The sequence below is a fragment of the Saccopteryx leptura genome, chromosome 3 (assembly GCF_036850995.1).
Source record: "Saccopteryx leptura isolate mSacLep1 chromosome 3, mSacLep1_pri_phased_curated, whole genome shotgun sequence".
Classification (NCBI taxonomy): domain Eukaryota; kingdom Metazoa; phylum Chordata; class Mammalia; order Chiroptera; family Emballonuridae; genus Saccopteryx; species Saccopteryx leptura.
The window spans coordinates 254,081,484-254,107,804 of NC_089505.1; the positions used below are offsets into that span (position 1 = coordinate 254,081,484).

Below are 26,321 nucleotides of genomic sequence, written 5' to 3' on the forward strand. Positions count from 1 at the left end.
GTGCCCTGGCCGGGAATCAAACCCCGGGTCCCCTGCACGCCAGGCCGACACTCTACCGCTGAGCCAACCGGCCAGGGCTCTTTTTTTTTTTTTTTAACAAAGACAGAGAGAGGCAGAGAGAGGGATAGATAGGGACAGACAGATAGGAACAGAGAGAGATGAGAAGCATAAATCATTAGTTTTTCATTGTGACACCTTAGCTGTTCATTGATTGCTTTCTCATATGTGCCTTGACTACAGGCCTTCAGCAGACCGAGAAACCCCTTGCTTGAGCCAGCGACCTTGGGCTCAAGGTGGTGAGCTTTTTTTTTTTTTTTTTTTTTTTTTACAGAGACAGAGTGAGTCAGAGAGAGGGATAGACAATAGTAGACAATAGACAGGGACAGACAGACAGGAACGGAGAAGATGAGAAGCATCAATCATTAGTTTTTCATTGCGTGTTGCAACACCTTAGTTGTTCATTGATTGCTTTCTCATATGTGCCTTGACTGCGGGCCTTCAGCAGACTGAGTAGCCCCTTGTTGGAGCCAGCGACCTTGGGATCAAGCTGGTGGGTTTTTGCTCAAACCAGATGAGCCCGTGCTCAAGCTGGCGACCTCGGGGTCTCGAACCTGGGTCCTCTGCATCCCAATCCGATGCTCTACCCACTGCGCCACCTCCTGGTCAGGCGGTGGTGAGCTTTTTTGCTCAAACAAGATGAGCCCGCACTCAAGCTGGTGACCCCGGAGTCTTGAACCTGAGTCCTCCGCATCCCAGTCTGACGCTCTATCCACTGTGACACCGCCTGGTCAGGCAATGCCAGTACTCTTAAAACCCTCACTTTATTCACTCATTTGGTCATCCAGAGTTTTTGAACAAGAATTGAGACTAGCTAGACTTTTTCCTGTGACAGTGCATTTTGTTTTATTTTGGCAAAGAAAAATGAGGATTATTTAATGAGCTTCCTATATATTCATCACCTGTATGTAATAGCTATTAACACTTTGCTTTTTTTGCTAAAATATTATATAATATATTTGAGGCTTTATGATACTTCATTCCTAAATACTTAAGTTTGTATTTGTAAAAACTAAGGATACTTTCTGATATAATCACTCTATCATATCAAACCTAACAAAATTAACAATTTCTTAATATCTTTTAATACCTATTTCTATTTGAATCTTTTTTTAAGATTTCATTTATTGATTTTACAGAGAGAGGAAAGAGAGAGGAAAGAGGAACAAGAACAATCAACTCAGTTATTTCACTTTAACTAAAGTTCATTGATTGATTGTCATTTGTGCATTTGACCAGGCAAGCCCAGGGTTTCAAACCGGTGACTTCAGCATTCCAGGTTGATGCTCTATACACTGTGCTACCAGTGCATAGAGCAGGCCAGGTTCTATTTGAATACTTCGGCGCTTCAGGATGACATTCCAACCAACCAAGCTATCCAGCCACTGTTTTTTATTCATACCAAGATAACAGACAATGGTTAGTTTGGATTAGCCTTTTGGTTTTTAGCTTTTTATTTTTATATCTGAAAATTTAATTTGAAGAAAGAAGGATAACAATAATATAATATAGGCCAATTCAAAGAAGCTAGTAAGTAAGGGTACTTTGCTTGAGTAGAATGAAACATTAACATCTAACTGTGCTACTGGCTAGTCTGATGTACTCCATCAATCATTCATCATTCAGTAAGTTAAATCATGTTAGGTAACAGGGACACATAGGGGTGAAGAAGCCTTCTATCCTGTCCTCAAATAGTAAATATTTATAATATTATATATTACATACTTACCTAGTAGGAAAGTTATCAATAACTATAACAGAAGGTAGAATACATAAAGTGTTGTAAATAAAAAATCAATATAGTGCTGTTGGAGTTTTTTTTTTTTTTTTTTTTTTTTTTTTTTCATTTTTCTGAAGCTGGAAACGGGGATAGACAGTCAGACAGACTCCCGCATGCGCCCGACCGGGATCCACCTGGCACGCCCACCAGGGGCGGTGCTCTGCCCCCCAGGGGGCGATGCTCTGCCCATCCTGGGCGTCGCCATATTGCGACCAGAGCCACTCTAGCGCCTGAGGCAGAGGCCACAGAGCCATGCCCAGCGCCCGGGCCATCTTTTGCTCCAATGGAGCCTTGGCTGCGGGAGGGGAAGAGAGAGACAGAGAGGAAAGCGCGGCGGAGGGGTGGAGAAGCAAATGGGCGCTTCTCCTATGTGCCCTGGCCGGGAATCGAACCCGGGTCCTCCGCACGCTAAGCCGACGCTCTACCGCTGAGCCAACCGGCCAGGGCACTGTTGGAGTTTTTAATGCTTTGGAAGAGGTGTTTGTTAGCTAGGGAGGGAGACCTGGGAAAGCTTTCTGGGTGAGGCATGCATAAAAGGTTTGCTTTTAAAAATAGGTATGATCGCCTGACCAGGCGGTGGCGCAGTGGATAGAGCGTCGGACTGGAATGCTTAGGACCCAGGTTTGAGACCCCGAGGTCGCCAGCTTGAGTGCGGGCTCATCTGGTTTGAGCAAAAGCTCACCAGCTTGGACCCAAGGTTGCTGGCTCGAGCAAGGGGTTACTCAGTCTGCTGAAGGCCCGTGGTCAAGGCACATATAAGAGAGCAATCAATGAACAACTAAGGTGTCACAATGCACAACGAAAAACTAATGATTGATGCTTCTCATCTCTCTGTTCCTGTCTATCTGTCCCTGTCTATCCCTCTCTCTGACTCTCTCTCTGTCTCTGTAAAAAAAAAAATAGGTATGATTAGGGCAAATGAAGTTGAGATGTAGAGATACTCTGAGGTACAGCAAGAGCAGACATGTTGGTAGGAATCATAAGAAGGAAGTTTAGTGTCAGGGTTTTAGAGTCAGGTAGACCTAAGTTCAAGTGACATGTTTATCACATATTAGCCATTGAAGGACTTTGAGAAAATTATTAGTTTCCTTAAGCTCCAGTTTCTGTCTCTAAATAAGGATTAAAATAGAATCTCATAAACTTGTAGTGAGGATTATTGAGATAGTATATATAGTAAGTGTGTCTGACTCTATAGCAAGTTCCAGTAGATGTTGACTGCTAATGCTTGTGTCATCAGTAACAAAGGTAAACAGTGCCATTTAGCTGATGTATTAAGGTGGATGAACAGAGGAGTGGGAGATACGTTGGGAAGGTAGTGGAGAACTTTACCAGTGGAAAGTTAAGCAATTCAGGTCAGGCTTATGGAGGTAAATTTACATCCAGTAAAATTAATTCTTTCTAAGTATGATATATGGTTCTATGATTTTTAAAAAATATATACAGTAGTAGAACTACCACTGACAGAACAGGCCCTGGCTCTGCAGCTCAGTTGGTTAGCATCGTCCCAATACAGCAAGGTTGCAGGTTTGATCCTGGGTCAGGACACATCCAGGAATCAACCAATGAATGCATAAGTAAGTGAACAACAAATTGATGTTTCTCACTCCCTTCTTCTTTCTCTAAAATCAGTAAATTTAAAAAAGAAAAGATACAGAACAGTTCCATCACTGTTAAATATTTCCTTAGATACTTTTGCAGTCAATCCTCTTCTCACATCTCAAAACTTTGACAACCGCTTATCTGATTTCCATCAGTATAGTTTTACCTTTTCCAGAATGAGCTATAAATGGAATTACACAAAATGTAACCTGTTGTTCCAGGCTCCTTTTATTTATCATAATGGTTTTGAATATCATGGGTGTTAGAGCATATATTAGTAGTGGTTTGTTCCTCTTTATGTGTTTGTATCATTATTTGTTTGTTTATCCATTCAACTGTCAATAGATCTTTGGGATGTCTCCGGTTTTAAACTTTATGAATAATGCTGTTATAAACATACATGTGCACATCTTTGTGTGGGCATGTGCTTTCATTTCTTTTGTGTAAATACTTTGGAATAGATTGGTGGTTGTATAGAAATGTAAAACTTTATAACTAAAAAACTGCCAAATTATTTTCCAAAGTGACTGACTATACCATTTTGTCTTCCTTCTTGTGATTTTTATGAGTTCTAGGTGCTCTTCATCTTCACCACCACTTTTTATTGTCTATTTTTAATGTTAGTCCTCTTAGTAGGTTTGTGCCAAGTGATATCTCATTGTGGTTTTAATTTATGTGATGTCTGATAAGTTGAACACTTTTTCATGTGTTTGTTTGCCATGTATATCTTTTCTTCAGTAAAGTGTATATATTTTTTACTCAATTTTAAAAATTGGGTTTCTAAATCTTTTTTTTTTTTTTTTTAGTTATGTGCCCTGGAACAAATTCTTTATCAAATACGTATTTTTAAAGTATTTTCTCCCAGTCCATGCCTTATCATTTTCTTTACAGTGTCTTAAAAGAACAGTTTTTAATTTTGGTGAACTTCAGTTTATTTACTTTTTTTCTTTTGGTGTTCATGTTTCTTGTGTCCTGTCCTAAGAAATTTTTGTATATCCCAGATTACTAAGATATTTTCCAGTGCTTTCTTTTAGAAGTTGAACTGTTTTAGGCTTTATATCAATAAGTCTGTGATCCATTTCTAGTTGATTTTTGTACATATAGATGGCCCTTGAACAGTGTGGGGTTTAGGCACACCCACCCTTGGCACAGACAGAAATCCACATATACCTTTTGACTGCAAAACCTTAACCACAGTCAGACCTCCACATGTGCAGATGCCCAACCCAGGATAAAAAAGCCTTGAACAAACCAGGATTTGATTTGATTTTTTAAAAATGTTTTAAAACTTAATTATTGATTTTAGAGAGAGAGTGAGGAAGGGGGAAAGAGAGTGAGGAAGGGGTAGAGAGAGATAAAAAATCAATTTGTTGCTCTAACTAGTCATGCACTTACCGGCTGATTCCTGTGTGTGCCCTGACTGGGGGTTGAACTCACAACCTTAGTATGTTGGGGTGACACTCTAACCAACTGCACTAACAGACCAGGATAAAAATCTGCTTATAAGTGTACTTCCTCAGTTTACAATTATAGTACAAAGTATAAGTCAAAGCGCTTTTTTTTTAGATTGTTCTAGCACCTTTTCTTGAAAAGATTTATCTTTATTGGCACCTTTGTGGAAAATCAGTCGACTATTTTTCTGTGGGTTTACTTTTGGATTCTCTTCTGTTCCATTGATCCATATGTCTCTTTAACTACTACAGCATTATTATAAGTCTTGAAATCAGATAATGTGAGTCCTTGGATGTGAAGCCTTCTCATTCCCACCCCTCCTCCAAGGGTAGCCAGTCTCTGCTTTGATTGGTGTAGGATCCTGGGCTTTAAAGTGTTTTTCTTTTCTTTTCTCTTCTTTTTTTTTATGAGTTTATTTGAGCCAAAACTTTTGACAATTGCCAAGAAGCAAAATCTCAAATGGTCCTTAAGATATTCTTCCTTCCCTCTGGAACATGTGTGTTTTGTTTCTACCCCTCACACACTGACTCTTGGATGAAAGAATTTGGTGCTTCTTCTCAGAGACTTAAAATTTTTGCTTTATATAAGAACAGAGTTTGAGGAAGTGAGTGGAATTTGTTGCTTTTCACTACTCTTAGTTTCCTGCTTGCCTGCGCAACTGCAAGTGATTCTCTATGGTCCTCTGTTGCTTGTGAGCCCAGCTGAAGACGCAGGTGAGTGAGTGCGGACTCCCCTGTGGCTCGGGTTCTCACTCACTTTGTGCTCGTCCCTCTTTGGCATTAGTTCCTTTGGTTTCTGTTACCTCTGTTCTCTGATGAATTTAAGAAAAGTTGGGATTTATAAATTATTCCAGGGTTTTCTTGTGGTTAGGTTAGTAGTAACATGCTCTTGCAGCTTTCTAAATTTTAAACAGAAGTAAAACCCCAAATGTTTTAAACTAATGAGTTACATGACTGCATTTTAGGATTAATCTGATAGTATGATGTAGAATGGATTTCAGGTATGTCCTCTATTTGGAATACTTTTATGTAATGTGTGTGTGTGTGAGAGAGAGAGAGAGCGAGAGAGAGAGACAGAAAAAGGTACAGATAGAGACAGACAGGAAGGGAGAGAGATGAGAAGCATCAATTCTTTGTTGTGGCACCTTAGTTGTTCATTGATTGCTTTCTCAAATGTGCCTTGCCCGAGGTGGGGTGGCTACAGCAGACTGAGTGACCCCTTGCTTAACCCACCGACCTTGGGCTCAAGCTGATTAGCCTTGCTCAAACCAGATGAGCCCGTACTCAAGCCGGTGACCTCAGGGTTTTGAACCTGGGTCCTCTGCATCCCAGTCCAACACTCTATCCACTGCGCCACCGCATAGTCAGGCTACTGTTAGGTAATTTTTAAAGAACTTTAAATTTTATTTTTCAATTATAGTTTACATTCACTATTCTTTTGTATTTGTTTCAGGTATCTTGCCTAGTGGTTAGACAATCATATGGTTTAAAAGTTCCCCCAATATTTTCAGTACCCACCTGGCATCATTCATTGTTACCACATTATTGACTATATTCCCTATGCTGTACTTTATGTCCTATGACTGTAACTACCAATTTACTTCTTAATCCCTTCACCTCTTTTACCCAGGCTCCCAACCTCCACCCCTCTGGCAGGCATCTATGACTCTGTTTCACCTTTACTTAATATTTTTCTTTTGAAGACTCAGCAGCCCAAGCATGGGCTACCACGTGTGAAATACTACATGATAGCCATTTCTGCTACTGATGAAATGTCCATCATCCATATTCCTGTATCATGCAGTGTCCAGTTTCTGGAACACCAGCCAGCTTTTAGACAGTCAGTTCCTCAAAGGGACTTTATTTGATTCATCTTTGTATACTCCAGCTAGCAGAGTATCTGACCCATTCATTCAAGTATACACATACATATATACACACACACACATACACATACATACCTATGTACTTATATGCAAACATATGTATACATACACACATCCAAGAAAATATTTATTCAGAGCTTACTATATGCCAGGTAGTTTTAGTAAATATTGAACTAATGTCTTAAAAATGCTACAACATTTTCTCAGTTGAGAAGTATTGAAGGCCTCAGCTAGGGTGGTGCTTTTCAACTGAGACAGTTTTGTCCCATAAGGACATTCATAATGTTGGGAACATTTTAGGTTGTCACAGTTTGGGAACTGGGATGATATGGTAACTAGAGATTAGAAGCCAAGGACGTTGCTGGATATCCTGCAATACGCAGGTAGCTCCTGCAACAAAGAACTATCAAACCCCAAATGTGTCACTGTAGAGGTTGAGAAGCTCTGACCTAGAGTGCTAATGGGCAAAATAATTTGAAAGTACATTTGGTGGGACTTAGTCACTGATTCAATCAATGCAAGGAAAAGGATACAAGGAAAAGGAGTAGTAAAAACTGAATTGAAGATTTCAAGTCTGGATGACCAGGATTGTAGTACCAGCAACAGTAATTGGAACAGGAAAGAAGAGCAGGTTTGGGGAAGATTGTGGTAAACATAGTTATGGAATGGGACATCTAGGAAATGTGTGATTTAAACTCAGTAAGGTGGTTCATGACTAGAAATTTATTAGAAGTCATGAGATTGATAGGAGAGAAAAGAGGGGAAGATAAACAGGGAGTAAACTGTTGAAGAAGCTTTGCACTTGAGAGGCAGGAGATGAAAAGCGGAAGGTCAGGAGGGAGCGCCCAGGAAAGCATTGTGCTGCATGAGGGTAAGGTTTCAAGTGAGAGAGTGAAATACTGCAGAGCATGAGGAAAGGAGCTAGAAAAATAACTAAATTTGGAAGTTAGGACAGCTTTAGTGATTTTCCCAGAGAAATTTCAGAAGGTTATTATTAGTGGGGGAAGGTGGTTTGGGTAGTGGCAAGTACCAAATTTTAAGAGTTGAGAATAAAGTGGTACAGTATTAAGTTTAGGTGACTGAAGAAATGTGATGGTGAAGGGTGATGGTTAGATGGGGAAATACTATCTTTAGAAAAAGTAGGGTGAAAGAAGGTTTTGAGGGGTATACTACTGTAGTTTCCTAAGGCTGTCATAACTTACCACAGTCGGAGTGACTATGACAGAAATTTATTCTCTCATAGTTCCAGAGGCTAGAAGCCCCAAATCAAAGCATTGGTCCAAGGCCTTGTGCCCTCTGAAGGCTCTAGAGAAGAATATTCTCTACCTCTTTCTAGCTTCTAGTGCTTGCTATTTATTGTTAGCATTCCTGGCTTCTAGGTGCATCACTCCAATCTCTGCCTATGCCCTCACATGGCCATCTCTCCTCTGTGTGTGTCTGTGTCTAAATTTCCCCCTCCTTTCTTTTATAAAGATACCAGTCAGTATATTTAGGGCCCAAACTAATTCAGTATGACTTCATGAGGTTCCAAATAGATAAGAATTTTGGGAAGATACTATTCAGTCCAATACAGGAGATAGTTAAGATAAGGGGCTGTTACCATAATGAGACGCCACTTCATACCCACGAGGATGGCTAAAATAAAAATAACAGATAATAACAAATGTTGCTGAGGACATGGAGAACTGTACCCTCATATACTTCCAGGTGGGATTGTTAAGTGCAGCCACTTTGGAAAAATTTCTGGCATTTCCTCAAAAAGTTAAACATAGAGTTACCATATGACCCAGTTGTTCCACTTTTAGGTATATACCCAGGAGAATTTTTAAAAATCATCCACACACACAAAAAGCTGTCCATATATGTTCATATCATTATTATTCATAATAGCCTAAAAGTGGAAGTAATCCAAATGTTCATCAGTGGGTGACTGGATAAATTGTGGTATGTCAATATGCAGTGTACAGTAGAATATCATGCAGCCATAAAAAGGATGAAGTACTGACACATTACTACACCATGGAGGAACCTGGAAGGCTCTGTGCTGAATGAAAGAAGCCAATCATAACAAACCACATATTGTATGATTCCGTTATTGAGTTTAGTGGTTGCCGGGGTTAAGAGGAGGAGGAATAGGGAGTGAATGCTAATAGAAGTGGGGTTTCTTCTTGTGGTCATGAAAATGTTTGGAAATCGGTGGTGATGGTTGAATAACTATGAGTTTACTAAAAAACAGTTAATTTTACTTTTTAAAAGGGTAAATTTTATGGTATGCGAATTGTCTTATAGTTATTATAAATAAAATTAAGGGGATGTTTGATATATTTCTAGACTGAAGAGAAGCAAACCCTTGGGTGCTTGTCTTCATCCAGTCACATGGTAATTTCTACATGATTCTGCTGCAGCTGTATAGTGGAGCTTGTCATTTTAATAAACTATATGATTAGTAAATCTAAAATATATTTAGTCCAAATAAGCCTTATAAATAAAAATGGTATATAATTTAAGCTGTGAATTCTAAAATGTGGGCTAAATGATAATTATCTAAATCGTATCAGGTGGTTGTTCCAGATGTAAGAATAATAGAAGGAATTCACCTATGTTTAAATTTTCAGTGTAGAGCATTGTGGAAAAAGTCTTCCCTTAACCTTAGTTAGGGTAAATATATATATAATTGTTATATTGGCCCACCTACAAAAGAAAAAAAAAACATTTTAATTCTACCAGAGTGATACTGATTTCAGATATGATCATGTTGACACATGTTTTAAATAGGATCTGATCTGTTAATTTGGAGGGCCTGCTTTAATGATTCATCATTATATTTTGAGCCATTTTAATAGCTAACATTTTTTGAGTACTTGTCCTGGAGACAGTGACTACTTAGAGTAGCAAACCTGTCATTTGGTTCCTGTTCCTCACATGGGACACCATTTGTCATGGCAACAAAAACTTCTCAGAAGCCAGATGAACTGCACCAATGGGCTGAGGGGAGGCAACAGTCCTGGTCAGCAGACTGAAGGACTGAAGCCCTGTCTCCAGCTGTGCTCAGATATTTGTTAGCCAGTACAAATAACTCAAGGAAGCAGACAGAAGTTTTCAGGGGGTGAAATAAAGGACAATGCTGACTCCTAATCTCTGTTCTGAGAGCCTAAACACTTTTTGTTGCCCAAAGTCACATAGCTAAGATGGAAGATCTGGAATTTGAACCCAAGCAGGCCATCTTAAGGAAGGCAGCTTGTGGTCTTAGCCACAAGGTTATGTTGACTCCCTCAAAGTGGATTAAGATGTTTAAAAAAAGTTCTTGAGATTTGCACGAGTAGCTCAGATCAGTTGAAGTGTGAGCTTGAGCACTATTATCAGAGTTAGACGTGTAGGGGCAGAAAACATTTGTCTTTGGGGACAATATGCAATTCAAAAGAACATAATTCTCACTATTTTTCCCTGCCAGTATGAAGTGAAAGCTCCAGTTCCTTCTGCCTGTTTCAGGAATATTTGTAAGCAAATGGCAAAAATGCATGAAGCTATAATTGATCTCCTTCCAGAAGAACAAATACAAGTGAGTAGTAATTTCTAAAACTACTTTTTTATATATAATATATAATATGCATGTAGAAATAGAGTGTTTTACATAATTTTGGCACAGTTCAGCTTAGCTCATATTCTAATATGATTTTTATTTTTTCCAGTTGTTATATTGACTTAGGGAATATGGAAAAAATGTCTGATTTCAAAGAGCCCCTTACTCCTACAGGTCAGAGTAATAATAGCTTTGTTATGTGGTCAGCAATTCTAGAAAGCACATTTTCCTTTTGTCTGTTGAGTTTCAGAGATCCCAAATTCTGCTTATATCATTCATTATATATATTATTAATTTAAAAATCAGAGTTGGCATTAATCAATGAATATAAATTATGTTATGGTGATTATAGTTCAGATTGGATAGGGAAGGAATTAGTGATAGAGTTAATAATGAAATGGCACATAAAACTCAATCTGTATGTCTTATCATTAATGTTTATTATATCAGCATAAGTAATCTATAATGGACACAAACCAGGAAGAAGCAAAATGTGTACTTTATCACCTCTCACCTCTGAAATATCCACCCACTGTCTCCTGTCTTCCTCTGTAGAATTTTCCTCACTCTTTCTTTTTATTTTAATAAGAGAAAGTTCATTTAGTAAGTCAGAGGTAGAAGCAGAAATGGCCACAGAAAACAAGTTAAAGAGGCAGAAGAAGGACCCTTGGAGCTAAGGAGAAAGAAAGAGACAAGAAAAACACACCTGAGGGATGGGGGTAGGGAAAGCCGCTGGCATGCTCCTTAGAGAGCCACTTGAGAGGGAGTGGGGAAAGAATGGGGGCGGACCAGAGAGTCACCCTTTTCACTCTTCACTGACAGTCCTACTCCCCACTTCCTTTGGTTCCCTCTCCTAGTACTTAAAGATTCCAGTATTCTTTTATTTCCCATCTTTTTTACCCACCTTAGCTTGTTCCCTCTATAGCATGTGATGGCATTCAAGCTAGTTAGAACGATACAAAGTTACAATACAGTCCTAATTGTATGACTTAAAAACTTAACTTTCACTAGGATTTTTTCTATTCAGACAAGTTTGTTACTTGTCTCTGATTGGTTCAATGCATGAATGATGTTTGAGAACAAAGGGCAGGTTTCTTAGTGACCCTTGCCTACTTTGGCTCCTGCTAGTCTCGTTTGCCAGGCCCCTTCAGACTTCCATCTTATATTGCTGTTACCCTTCATGCTTCCCTAGGTTTTCATTGGTCGTACCAACCTCATAAATTGGGGCTTACTGAGGACTGAGGAGGAGCCATAAGACATGGAACACCTACTGGGGTCTCTTTTTCTTTTTCATTTCTTCCTAGCCAAGCCATCCTTTTCATTCCACATATAGGATCCCTTACCTCTGACTTTCTGACCTTCTGGATTGGCCATCTGAGTTCTAAATCTAGAGCAAGGTTTAACCAGGTTAGGGAGCTGGGCATACAGGTATTTCATGTGTTTTTATCTACATCATAATTTAAAGGGAACTCTTGTCAAAGCTGGGCAAAAAGATTTTATGTCAGTCCTGTCACTTGAATGCCAGTAATTCCACAAAACATTTCCATAGATGGCTTTATATATGCTATTCCACAAACCAGTTTCCATAGATTGACTGTATATCGTTTCAGGTCAGGTATTTCCCAAAGAAGTGTCGGGCCATTGCATTGACAAGTGTGCCTGCAGGGGCGATAAAGCACTGTCAAGCCACTTACCAGGCTGGAAGGACAAGGGTGTCTTTTGCTCTGCTGTTGAGACTTTTGCTTTCTCTATCAAATTCCTAGTTAATGTATTGCAGAATTCTCCATTTCTTTTTATTCTTTTTACTTGTCATGCTATATACCACTTATACATATATCTCAGGGGACTTCTTCTAAGGGGCAGAAAGGCAGTGATAAGTTATATCCCTAAAAGAAATAATACTGAAAAGGGAAAGAACAGTTTTTATCCAACTAAGGACAAAAACTATACTGAATTAGCAATGAAATACTTTCAAGGGAGCATTTTAGAGGTACATGTCAAAACAAAGTTTATTTTAAATTTTTTTCTGAGTTGATATTGAAAACTGCAGATATTTGTCTATTTCAGTAGAGCTTCCAGAAACTTAGTTTTATTTCTTTTCCAGATGTTATTTTTAAGAATTAATGCAAGTTACAAACTCCACTTGAAAAAGCAGTTGTCTCATTTAAATGTGGTAAATGACGGAGGACCTCAAAATGGGTATGTTTTCACAATATTTGTACCACACACTGCTGTATGGAATTGTTAGGTTTCGTTCATTATCCTGTCTCTTCCACTGTGATCATACGTGGACCTAAAAATTATCAAATCAGCAACCTTTTGCTTTTTTTTTTCCTATAGAGATGATACATATCTGTTTATCTATGTTAAATTGTTTTATAAATGGTTACTGAATTGAACTTATATGCCCATGTTGAGGTAGTGTGGGTTAGTAGCACCTCCTCAGGTTTACCCAGTAGTCTTCCCCTATCCAGATAGGACTCAAAGTCCTGCTTTGTAACTGTGTTACCATGAGAAAGTCAGATAACCTCTGTGCCTTATTTATAAAGTGAGTATAAAATCTGCCTAATTCCTTCATAAGGTTACAAAAAATAAGTGTGAATATGTACGTATTTTATCATAATCCACTGAACAAATTTTATGTATTAATGGTGAAATAAATCATGTAGTATATAAGAGAAAACAGGATTTAGAATTGAAAACCTGGGTTAAGTTCTGCCACTTATTAGCTGTGTAACTTTGGGCAGATCACTTACCCTCTCTGGGCCTTAATTTTCTTTGATTTGAAATAGAGGTGGTGGTAAAAAGTTCTGTCACAGGATTTTTGTGAACAGCAGTGTAGATAAAAATATGGAGGAAAAGGCTGGCTCAGTGGTAGAGCGTCAGCCCAGCATGTGGATGTCCCAGGTTTGATTCCCAGTCAGGGCACACAGGAGAAGCGACCATCTGCTTTTCCACCTCTCCAGTTAGGGGATATATGCAAAAGTCTGATTCTCTCCTTTATTACTTAGTTTTTTCTTTTTTAAAAAATTATTCGCTATTTTAAAAAAAATTATTTATTTATTGATCTGAGAGAAGAGAGGAAGGGGGAGAGAGAGACAGAAACATTGGTCTATTTCTGTATGTGCCCTGACCAGTGATTGAATCAGCAACCTCTGCATATCCAGACAATGCTCGAACAAATCGAACTATCCAGCCATGGTAATTTTAAAGTTTCAAAGCCACAGAAGAGTTCAGTTAGTATAAGCACCAAATACCTTTCAGAGACTGTTCAAAAAGAACTGATATTTTAAAGTCCCACTCCACCCTTCTACTTTTATTCTCGTAACTAAATATGGGTTGTTTGGTTTTTTTCAGACCAATAGTTCTGAAGCATCCAATCATTACCTTCTCTTATCTTTGGTAATATAGACATTTTTAGGTCAGTGCAACTTCCAAGGTATTCCACTAATCTAGAACTTATGTGCTCATTAAAATATTAAAGCCGGTCCTGGCCGGTTGGCTCAGCGGTAGAGCGTCGGCCTGGCGTGCGGGGGACCCGGGTTCGATTTCCGGGCCAGGGCACATAGGAGAAGCGCCCATTTGCTTCTCCACCCCCACCCCCTCCTTCCTCTCTGACTCTCTCTTCCCCTCCCGCAGCCAAGGCTCCATTGGAGCAAAGATGGCCCGGGCGCTGGGGATGGCTCCTTGGCTTCTGCCCCAAGCTCTGGAGTGGCTCTGGTTGCAGCAGAGCGACGCCCCGGAGGGCAGAGCGGTGCCCCTGGTGGGCGTGCCGGGTGGATCCCGGTTGGATCCCAGTTGGGCGCATGCGGGAGTCTGTCTGACTGTCTCTCCCCGTTTCCAGCTTCAGAAAAATACCCAAAAAAAAAAAAAAAAAAAATTAAAGCCAGACTTCTCCTGTCTCTTACAAGCTACTAAATCAAGGTCTCCTATTTGCTTCTCCCTAGGCCATATCTTTCAATATATATTTAATCAGACCTGTCCGTTTTTTACATATGCAGCTTTGATATTTGAAGTTTATCTAAGTGTCTTGCCGGAAATGATTTTTCAGGTATAGGCATTAATGTGACAGCTCAGTATAATTCTTATAAAGTATTGTATTATCAGTGCTCTGATTCTATTAGTCATATACCTTCTAGTGACAACTGATCAGAGAAAGTTTAGCCTGTTGTTTTCTCTATTTTATTTCATTGTTTTAAGATAAATTTATTTTATTGAGCAGCATTATGAAACTGAGTCTAACCTGCATTAAGATTTATTGTTGAAAAAGGAACATTAAATGATCTATGTAACAGGAGTACTGCTAAGATATGACATTTGATCCCTAGGAAATCTGATTTTTAAGTAACAGTCTAGCAGCTAGGGTAGGCTTGACTCTGAGCATTGCTACCTTGAGTAGAAAGTGTGAGATTAAAAATAATTTCTCTCTAATGTTTAGGTTGGTCACAGCAGATGTAGCTTTTTACACTGGAAATCTTCAAGTCTTAAAAGGCCTTAAAGATTTGGACCTAAATATGACTGAGATCTGGGAACAGAAGAGGTGATGACATACTGGAAAACTGGGTAGCCTATCTGACCATGAGATGTACACATTTGTGAAGAAAATATGGATGCCTGTGACTCAAGAACTGAACCAGGAACCCAAAATGAACTAGGGGAGGAAAGGGGGAAAGGAAGGTATTCGTGTTGGGAAACTGGATTCAGTGCGATCTACAAGGAATGCCAATATTGTGCGTCCTTCAGTGATTGATCTGAAGTAACTGATCAGGTGTCTAACATTTTTCATTCTCTCTGGAAACAGACTCAGGTTTCTTTGGACCAAATCCAAAAGAACACATAGCTGTAACACAGCTGTAGTTGACTAGAATGCTCTGTATACTTTATATTAAAAAAATGCTTTGCATTTCTTCCAGTGCAATGAAATTCATATGGTGTCCCACCTTATTTAATGATGGTACAATTTAAAATATTAAAATCTTAGTCAACCTCTGTAGAGTTTTCTCTATGAAGGCAAAGCTGTTTGAAAAATTATTTTTTTACAGATCTTTCTATAAAAGAATAAACATCTTTTGATTGCTTGGATTTAGGAATTCAATTTCTGTTTCAGTGACCACGTCAAGTTTCAGGCTTTGTGTGTTGTATATTTAATCTACCAGCCCTCTGTGTCAACTGGGTGAAACCTTCCACAATAGTTTAAATACTTGAAAGGACGATCACAAGTAATAATTTAAATACTTTTCAGAAGTGGTATATGAAAGCTTGCAGTTTAATAGTTGTATTTTTATAAAAATACCTATGAAGGGTTTTTTTCCTTTTTATTTCTAGCAGATATAAGAATACGTTTTCATATATTCTGCCTACTTATGAGTTTTCATTCTCATATTTAAATCACATATGGAATATGGCTCCTTTAGGTTCTTGTTTTTAAGTTATTTTCGATGTGTATATATGAACAAAGACCAGGGAGAAATAGAAAATATAGCCTGTTGTGCTGGGGTCAGAATATAAAGTGTTGAGTGAGTTATTTAAAGACTTTTATAATACCTACCTTAGAATTAGAATCAGCAGCACTCTACATATGAAAGTGCCTGTACCTCACCTCACACCAGGAATCTTGCCTAACCCTGTCAGAGTGCCTAACTTTGTGGTGATTATATACAATGAAATAGTCTTTATTTTGTGATTTTTGGTTTTCTAAAAGGAAAGCCTGTTTTCTTTCCTTTATTATTACAGAGGCATGTCATTGGTTCTTAAATGTTGTCTGAAATAAAGCTGTAAACAATTACCAGACTTTAAAAGACTTTTTTAATAGTATAAACTTTAAACAAGCAGCCTACTCAAAAACAAATATAGAAGAATTGGAAAATGTAATTGATTCTTAGAGAAAAGCCAGATTATACTACCAGTAGACCTCATTTGAAAGGGTTATTCATGAACACTTTTCAGTGACAACAAGCAAGCTTCAAGAAATGAAGCTTCAAGGAAAGGGAATTTTTTTAAAGTTATACCCCCACCCACGCTACCAGAGAACAGGATGTGAAAGAAATGCCCTAGCTCCACCCACCCCAGCTCTTCAGCTAGGAAAAGAAACACCACTTTTTTCCATAAATGGAGAGTCTGTGGAAAGCATGGCAGGCTTCCCAGCTTTAGAACTAAATGAAAGGTACTAAATACCTTCAGGTTTAATTCCTATGGAAATAATGATGAGGTTAAGTGTCTTAGAAATGCTAAAACTTAACTGGCCAGTGAGTATAAATATTCTAAGAATACATATTCTAAGAATAAATCTTCCAACTGATACAGTAAATAATTAGCAAGAGTATTCCATTTTTCTTTACCATTTCATACAGTTAGCACTGAAAAATATTAAGTGTACACATGTATTGCTTCACAGCTTTATTTCTGAAATCACAAGCAATTCAAAGTGATCATCACTGAGGCCTCTGTTAAGAGATACCCCCCATTTTAAGATTAAACAATATTGCACTTTAAGATGAACTTTCAGGTTCCTCTTCCAAGAAAAAAAGTATTGCTTCCATCTGTGCTTTTCTTAGACTAAAATAAAAGCATACTGCAGAAAACTCTACTTTGAAAATTAACACTGCAGGGTACAGTAACATAGAAAGTACCTGCCTATTTTAGAATCCTAGAGAACATTTTATTGTAAGAAACTAGCCCATAATTATTTGTACAAAGTATTTTCTCATTTCAGTGGTCCAAGATACGAAGATTCCCAGATACAATCTTGTTCTCTAGTACTGCTCCAGGTGGGATGTCGATTCGGTCGCCATGATTTGCGATAATGATAACCGTTCCCTAAGTGACGGAAACAAAAAGCAATCATGTACTTGAAACTGAAGCTGAAATGCAATTGATTTTTCTTACAGTTATCAAGTATATGTAGGACTTCATTTATGTGGAGTTCTAACTATTTTTAAAACATTAAACATGAAAAACAACGTTAAGGAAAATGGTAATGTAACAATCCTGGCAGTGGCTCTAGATTCCCCTCCTCTTTATCAGAGGTGGTCACAGGAGTGGGGACTGAACTTACTGCCACATCATAACTGGCTCTTCCAGAGTGTGCTCCTTGCAAGGCCACCAGCATTATCTACCTTCATAAAGAAACTAAAGGGTGCCTAGTTTATATCACATATTGGTTTGGGGTTTTTATTAAGAATTGTTTACTGATCATTTTTTTTATCTTAAGTGAGACTGTTTAGATAAGGCAGTATCAACAATAAAGATATATACATATTTTTTGTCTTTTCAAGACCTTCATTTAAGTAGCTTTAATAAGATCTTCCTTTCAGTAGCTGAAATCTAGGTGTGGGATTAAAAAAAAAATGATTAGGAAAAAGCTGTTGTCTCTTTTTTGGTTCTTAGCTTTAATACTTGTATCCATAGTCATCCTTATTTCTTATGCTAGGCTAGAATGACGGTTATAAAAGTTCTGGTAACCTAGTACTACAATAATGTGAATGACTACTGTTTATAATAGTTGATGACAACAGATGATTTTAATAGGAATAGATTATATTCCGTATAAATGAAGTTGTCATTTTTTCTACTTTCATTTAGATCCAAATAGTCATCTTTCGTGAGCTAATGTTAACAGTGATTCTGCCCTGGCCGGTTGGCTCAGTGGTAGAGCGTCAGCCTGGCATGCGGGAGTCCTGGGTTCGATTCCCGGCCAGGGCACACAGGAGAAGCGCCCATCTGCTTCTCCACCCCTCCCCCTCTCCTTCCTCTCTGTCTCTCTTCCCCTCCCACAGCCAAGGCTTCACTGGAGCAACGATTGCCAGGGTGCTGAGAATGGCTCTGTGGCCTCTGCCTCAGGCACTAGAATGGCTCTGATTGCAACACAGCGACGCCCCCTGGTGGGCATGCCGGGTGGATCCCGGTCGGGCGCATGCGGGAGTCTGTTTGCCTCCCCTTTCCAACTTCAGAGAAATATAAAAATAAAAATAAATAAACAACAAAAAAACCCAGTGATTCTATTTTAAAGACTGTCATACTTCAATAAAATAGTACCAGTTCAATTATTTATTAATGTTTGCTTTTCATTTGAATGTTACAGGCCACAGAATTACAACAATTATGATTGTATTTTAACTATGTTGTATATCTAAGGAAAACTATTAATAAATATTTCATTTTTTAAATTATCTGTATCTTATAAAGATATGGTATAGACTAGGAAGTATTCCTTAAAATAAAGGTAAATTTAGGACTAGAAATTGAAATCTGTTTTGTAGAGATAAAATCTGTATTTTCATAACAACACACCTTCAATGAAACATTCTTGCCAAATGTCACATCTCCTGAAACTGTGAGGTGATCCAATTCAAGCATATCCGGTATACTTTCGAATCTCCTTAGAAAATCCTGAACCTGAAGGGAAAATAGAAGCATACAAATTGTTTCAAAAATGGGTTAGGGACTAAACTAACAAAATAGGTTAACTGAACTGTAAAACTTTCTGTTTACAGCCATGCTCAGGCCCTTTGTGGGAAGAACCTATTTGTTAAGCACCCACTATGCTAGATCCTGTGCACTAGAGACTAGGAGATAAAAACACTGTCTCTGTAATACAGCTGAGCCGATGTGACATTAGAAAAATAAAAAGATAACCAACTAACATGCTAAGAGCCAGATAAGCAGTTCAGATAATCTGGAGTTAGTTGGAAAAAGAGATCACGGTCTGAAGCAAACTAGACTGGAGCTGGGCAGGATTCAAAAGAAATGGAAGAGCAATTGCACAAATTGCCGTTATAAATGATCGCTGTCTTGGCCTCTTATTTCCTTATATTTATAAGTACTAGAAATTGTCCTATATGGACTTGTTTCCTGTTTTGCTGAGAAAAACAGAAGCAATCAGAAAACTTCTACTGGCTTCTACCACCACTGCTGCCCCCCACTCCACCGTGTCCCCTCACCCATTACTCTGTCCCTCCTAGTACCGAGGTTGGACTGTTTCTACTCCAACTTAAGACCAGCCCTTCTTAAGACAGCCCTTCAAGAATACTGTCCAGCAATTTTTTTCCCCTCTTCAATGGTTCTGTCCCCTTGATTGTATCAACCCACATCAATTTATAGACATGTTATAAATTTTCCTATCTTTAAAAAACCTCTCAAATCTTATATCCTTTTCTTATTGTGGCTCCATGTTTGTTTTTCTTTAAGGCAAAATTTTTGAATAAATTGTCTACATTCATATCTCCAACAATCTTTTAAATACATTCCAAACTCCAAAACCTCTAATCTGATCATCTAATGGTGAATTCTCATTCTTCTTACTTGAATCATCAGTTCTTGACAAAGATGATCACTCCCTCTTTATTTGGCTTTCAGGACATACACATTCATGGTTTTCTACCCAGTTCCTAACCTGAATTCCTTAATCACCTTTGCTGCTGTTTCTATCTTAACCCCATTCTCTAAGCCCAGGAGTACCTCAGGGCTCAGTTCTTGGACCACTCACCTCTACATCCCAGTCACTCTGTAGGTGATCCTTATCTTACGGCTTTAAATACAAGCTATAAACTGACAATTCTCAAATTTACCTGTCTCTTGTAGATCTCTGTTGTTCTGAGCTCTAGACTTATAAATTCATCTTCTCCATTTGTGTAATAAGCACAGTACATCCAAAGTTTAACTCCCCATTCTGACCCTCCTAAGTCTACCCAAGCCTTTCCCCACCTCAGCAAATGGCATTCCATGCTTCCAGCTGTACAGGCCAAAAACTTTGGAGTCTCCTTATTCTTTTCTTTTACCCTCTCATCTAGCCCAACAGCTAATCCTATAGGTACAACTTTCAAAGTATCTCAGGATGTCAACATGTTTTGCTATTTCTGCTATGTCTGTCCTGGTCCAAGACACTGTTTCCTTTCACCAGAATTCCTGCAACAACCTATTCCGTCTCCCCGATTCACCCCTCAGCTCATAATTCACCAATGGCTTCTCAGCCACAAGAGAAAAAAAAGCTGCACTCCAAATACTTTATTACAAGGTTCTCCATAATCTGTCTACTCCCAGTCCCTTACTTTACCACTTTGCTCCCTGCCATCCTGTGCTCTCGAATGTCCCTAAAACATGTTCCTCAGAACAACTAGCCACTGCCCACTGAGCCCCTCTTCTCAAATTGAGGCAGTTAAAGTTCTTATCTCCTGCCAGGGATGGAAAGGGAAGTGAAGGGAGCCTGAGGCTAGGTGAAATATATACTGCTCACCAAAATTAGGGGATATTTTATTGCTTCATATTAATTTTTTAAATATGCCCTATTTTCGGTGAGCAGTATAGTTGGTAATCTCATCTCAGGATTTTCCCAGCCCTACCAGGATGATAAAGGAGGCATGAAATAATGGGGAGACTCCTAAGATACCAGATGCTATCCTGGAAACTCCAGCCCAGCGACAGGACCCAGAACCATTGCCCATCAATATATAAGGCAGTACACACATCCACACCAGGTGGCACTAAACCACAACCAGGACTACAGCAGACTTGGATGGCACAGCAGGACTGACTCTACAGGCCAGACACACAGGCTCACCCCATCACTGCCTTAACCTCTCAACATTTTACATGAGTCATTTTTTTAGATTCCACTTATCACGTTAGGGTGGGATTGACTGTACTTGCTACTCCTCCTGCCTAGAGTATTTTTCACTGCAGACACCTGCATGATACATTCAATTTCTCAGTGAGGCAGCCTCTGACCACCAGTGTAAAATGACGCCCCATCCACTACTTCCCTATTCAAGCTTCATTTTTCTCCATGGCATTTTCTACCACTTGGCATACTATACATTCAATTTATTTGCTTATCATCATCCTTACCCCACTAGAATATCCATGAAGGCAAGGATTTTAGTCTGTTTTATTTGTTGCTAAATACCTAGGTCCTAGAACACTGCCCAGCATGGTGGGGGCTGTATTTGTTAAGCCAGAATTAATATTCTCCTCCTGGTGGAAATAGTAATAGTCTTAGAAAAGACATAAGATAAAATGTCCCAAAATGTAAACATTCTTTTCTCCTCTACGGTAATCAGGTTCAAAAGTGAGTTACATTTATATCTTTTATAGTCAATTCCCCTTAAAAGGCATAAAAGATATAGAAATATGATAGATCAACAGCAGCCTGTAATCAGATTCCAATTCACTTTATAATTACGTACCTTTGTAAAAGAACTGCCTAATTTAACCAAGGGCACTGTGGGAAATTCCCGCTTTTCACTCATTGTCAAAGATCCTGCATTAAGGCTATAGAGGTTTGACATCACAAGCAAGAGATCTGATGTGGTTTTGACAGGCAGAAACCGGCTTCGAGGAACATTGATACCAAGAGAGTTCTCAAAACTTTTAATGGCAGCCCCTACTGCAGTTTCTAACTGAATGACATTCAGGCCTCCATCCAAAGTCTGTAAGAAAGGGGGAAGGAGAAATACAGGTTTTAACAACTTAGTCCATGTTTGTTAATATTTGGGGACTAGTTTTAGATATTCATTGAAGGAAACAATTTTGAGAACTGACTTATCAAGCACCTACCATAAGCCAGGTATTTACATATGTGATCCTTTTTTCAGCATCACAGCTCTTCTGTCCAGTAATTCTTCCATTTACTTATAAAGAACCAACGGTTCAGAAAACTTATACAAGGTGCTTGTGGCCAAAAGGCCTATAAGTATCAGAGCAACAAGTAAACTGAGGTAGGTCCCCTCAGTTTACTTGTTTTGGGCCCAATGCTCTTGCTACTGCCACAGCCCAGGGCCAAGTAAGGACACCATGGCTTGGCACACTAGAGGGCTGGATATAGACTGAGAGACAGGGCCAGGAACTAGAGAGACTGACTGCAAAAAAGGAGTGACGAATGCACTTGACGGGCCTTAAAGAATGGGGAGTGAGTCTGAGTGTAGCCTACAGTGATCTCAGGAACCGGGAGCCCAGCGAGCCAGCACTGTGGCTTACCTTTGGATTCACAATGATTTCCATGTCAATAGCATTCTGCTCCTGCAGTCTTTTAACTGCTGCAAGAGAGATCCAGAGGTTGTTTGTGTTAAATATTTTGAACTTTGATACAGACTTGAATTCATCAACATGTGCTTTTGGCACCTGAGCGATTTCCACCAGTCTCAGTTTGCCTTCATACTGAGTGAGTGTGCCACCCTAGAAAAGGCAAAGAGTGGTGAGTGCCCCACATCTCTCCCAGCCATATCCATCCCGACCACACTGATTAGAGCCAATGAGTGTTATAGAAGACAGATAATAAAATCCCCCAGAAATAAAAAAAAACACTGGCAGTGATTTGATCTGTGATACAAAGCAAAAGACATGAAGACAGAACCAAAGAAAACAATTTAAGATGTCTGTCATTTTATACTGTACACTCGCCCTCCTGTCCATGATTTAAAAAAAAAAAGCCCTGGGAGTAAATCACAGTATTCCTCACATTCTGAAGGTTGGCTACAGGAACAACCATTCCACTTACTCCCAAACTGCCATCCATCACCAAATAGCCAGTCTGACCACCTCAGCCCCTGCTCTGACTGACTCCAGGATAAGGGGTAAAAAGGGAAGACAGAGGCACAAGTGGATGATACGTGACATCTGTGTGGCCTCAGCCTAGAGATGTTCTTCTAATCCTGAGGCCACAGCACTGTGAGAAGGGCATTCACTCATATGTGGGTGGACACTTAGACACAGAACCCAACCCAGGGACTGACCATTTTAGTATTCACACACTGCCCACTTTTTGTATTCCCTGTGGGTAATTAGTAAAACCTTGTATATCATTTCATCAAAGGCCAAGGGTCACCACCACTAAATATGCAAATTTAAAAATCAAATTATTAAATGGTGATGGAAGGAGACTTGACATGGGATGGTGGACACACGATGAAATATGCATATGATGTATTATAGAATTGTATACCTGAAGCTTATATAATTTTATTAACCAATGTCACCCCAATAAATTCAATAAAAATAAAATTTTTAATCAAATTTTTGCTTTGCACCAAACAATTGCATTTTTGCAATTACAGAGATATGGCAATAAGACTTTTACAAAAATATGGACATAAATATTGTAGAAATAGAAATAGTAAATTTTCATTAAAGAAACAATGACTAAAAACACTTAAGCATCAACTAGAAGAATACCAAAAGTTTGAACAAACTTATAAGTGCTGTCACGTTTCAGATTTCTGTTACAAATATACGGGGGTCCTCGGATTACAACACAGTTCCATTCCTATGACAGTGATATAACCCAAATTTTGGGGTAAATCGAAACACACCCTATCCTAACATAAAGAACACTTGTACTTTTAATAGTCAAAATGGCGTAGGTAAGTGCACTGGGGGCACCAACTCCCGCACTCATACCCAGTCACTGCGTATTCTTACGCTGTGCACAACTGAACTAGTTCCCTCTGTCTGTAAGCACAACTCTAACAGCATAAGCTAAAACGCTTATGTCTCAATTTTTTAAAAGTTTTTATGGGAGTGTCATAAATTCAAAACGTATATCAAGAGTGTAGTAACCCCAGGACCCCCTGAATGTGGAATTGTTTTCAGTTAAAATTGCCCATATAGATTATTTGTAAAATAAAGATGATTTTAGTATTAAAAACCTGGATTTATACACACACTGTTGTATCAGACAGTACTTAGGGTACTCTACAGAATACCATCTCCCTGTCTTACAGTGATGTTATCAAGTGAATAAAGTGTGTTCTGCTTCACATAAAAACTTTCCAGTGCAAAGAAAAGGTCTGAGCTACATAACCTATGAAACGTGTAGATGTGAATTCCCAAACGGCTTCCTCTCAGTATTTACCTTTACGTCTGCACGTGTTTTATTTGTGACTTCCATGACAAATTCACAGCGTTTTCCATTGGGTGGGTTCATTAGATGATTAAGAATATAAAGATCCACTGTGGCACCCAGATTATCTATGTTAGACACAAAAATATACTCTTTGCCTTCTCCTATGAAGATATCAAGCAAACCAGAGTTGTAGAAACTGGCGTAGATATCCCCGTGACCTGGAGGGTACCAAGCTTCTGTATTTTCCCCTGAGTACGATACATCCTTAGCTACAGGCAGTAGAGATTCTTTATTAATTCTTGGGTACCTTAAAAAAGAAAAAAAGTAATTTTTCAACGTCAACTCTGTAGAGCATTCCAGACCTTTAAGAAAACGCATTTAAGTTAAATACTTCACTCATTTTCAGTCTATCTTAAGTAAGCAATTGGATGTGAATCCATTTAAGAAAAATCTCACCTGTTGTCCAAAAATCAGTTTCCTAGACAGTAATATCTACTGCAAAAAAAATTTTCCCATGGTCATACAGATGGGAGGACAGCTCACATTTTTAAGGTATTACTATATTTTATGACTCCAAGAGGGGAAGGTATATTTTCTCAAACTGATTTGGGAAAACTGTCCTTTCTTATAAACAGATATACTCAGAAGTGCTGCTCTTTCCTTCACAGGAAATCAACAGCAGGCTGGCACGCAGGGAAGCCCGCTTCTACTCCTAGGGAGAACAAGGGTAGGGCTGGCAGCGGGGGAGGAAGAGCCAGCCCTCTGACAGACTAAAGGCCAATTGGAATATGGAGGCAGAGCACATGTGTTCTGAGTCCTTTGAAAAACAAACACCACCAAAAAATTAAAGGTGCACAAAAATATCCCTTCGTACAAGTTCACACAGACCTGTGTCTATCCTTAAATGGAAGCCTTCTTACCTCAGTTGCCTGGCTTTATCACAGTTCATCATCCTAATTCCTTTTTTCTTATTCTCCCTCCCCCAAAGATTTTCTCCAGAATTTATTAAATGTCCTCCGAGCCTGTATTAGAATGTTAACAAATTTCTTCCATAGGAAAAAGTAGGGTATCAATATTGTGGAGTATAGAAAGACTTTCATAGCCCCACCCGGAGCCAAAATATGCCCCCAGAAAGCAAAGGCCTAAGCTATCCTCAAGTATTCTGGACACAGAACAGACTCTCAAGCAGATTCTCTTTTAAGAATTGGAAGTTAGCCCTGGCTGGTTGGCTCAGCGGTAGAGCATCGGCCCAGAGTCCCAGGTTCCATTCCCGGCCAGGGCACACAGGAGAAGTGCCCATCTGCTTCTCCACCCTTCCTCCTCTTCTTCTCTCTGTCTCTTCCCTCCTGCAGCCAAGGCTCCATTGGAGCAAAGTTGGCCCGGGCGCTGAGGATGGCTCCATGGCCTCCACCTTAAGTTTTAAAATGGCAACAGAGCATTGCCCCCTAGGGGGCATGCCGGGTAGATCCCTGTCAGGCACATGTGGGTGTCTATCTCTGTCTCCCCGCTTCTCACTTCAGAAAAATACAAAAAAAAAAAAAAAAAAAAAGGAAGTTACAGAACCACAGTGATTATAACAATCACATATCTATTAACAAGTGGCCTCTGAAGGCATCAAACACTGGCAAATGTGAGTCATTGGCACATGTACATCTTGAGGCTGCTCAGTTTAAACAAAAGAAGTCTTTTCTCAGGAGTAACACCCCACATAGTTCATTTTTTTTATCCTTGTACCTGCTTTGATTAAAAGTGTAGATTTTCACTCGGCAATGACTGTACTTCTGTAGTATTTTTTTTGTATCTTCATCTGTGTTAAAAGAGTTCATTAAAACAAGAGGAACATCTGTATTGTAGGTTTTGTTCAAATGCTAGGGAGGAAAATGACAATCAGATTACCCAGACTTACTTTTCTTTTATGTAAAGGTATAAAATTAACTCTTAATTGTTAATCACAAAAAGTCCAAAACATTATATAATTTTGAAATAAAAAAACTACTTAGTATAAGCCATTTGTCAAGCAATTCATCATGTACTTGCTCATTAAATCACAACTCTGTGAAACAGAAACTATTGTCTCAATTTTGCAATGACAAAACTGAGGCCCAGAGAGGTCGCAGGTCAGCAGCAGAGCAGG

At 39.0% G+C, this 26,321-nt stretch overlaps 2 protein-coding genes across 10 annotated transcripts in view; one reads left to right on the top strand and one right to left on the bottom strand.

Annotated features, from left to right (window-relative positions):
• VPS54 (VPS54 subunit of GARP complex) overlaps positions 1 to 15,991 on the top strand; it is a 112,663-nt gene extending 96,672 nt beyond the window's left edge. For all 8 annotated transcript variants that reach the window (XM_066378157.1, XM_066378156.1, XM_066378161.1 and 5 more), the window contains 3 exons: positions 10,225 to 10,332; positions 12,458 to 12,552; positions 14,792 to 15,991. In XM_066378157.1, coding sequence (XP_066234254.1) covers positions 10,225 to 10,332; positions 12,458 to 12,552; positions 14,792 to 14,897 — 309 coding nt within the window. In that variant the 3' untranslated portion in view covers positions 14,898 to 15,991. The remainder of the gene's footprint in view (positions 1 to 10,224; positions 10,333 to 12,457; positions 12,553 to 14,791) is intronic.
• A 148-nt stretch (positions 15,992 to 16,139) lies between these two features.
• Positions 16,140 to 26,321, bottom strand: part of UGP2 (UDP-glucose pyrophosphorylase 2) — a 59,025-nt gene continuing 48,843 nt past the window's right edge. For both annotated transcript variants that reach the window (XM_066378164.1, XM_066378163.1), the window contains exons 5-10: positions 25,922 to 26,055; positions 24,197 to 24,494; positions 22,324 to 22,521; positions 21,534 to 21,776; positions 18,643 to 18,747; positions 16,140 to 17,169 (exon numbers count right to left, since the gene is read on the bottom strand). In XM_066378164.1, coding sequence (XP_066234261.1) covers positions 17,062 to 17,169; positions 18,643 to 18,747; positions 21,534 to 21,776; positions 22,324 to 22,521; positions 24,197 to 24,494; positions 25,922 to 26,055 — 1,086 coding nt within the window. In that variant the 3' untranslated portion in view covers positions 16,140 to 17,061. The remainder of the gene's footprint in view (positions 17,170 to 18,642; positions 18,748 to 21,533; positions 21,777 to 22,323; positions 22,522 to 24,196; positions 24,495 to 25,921; positions 26,056 to 26,321) is intronic.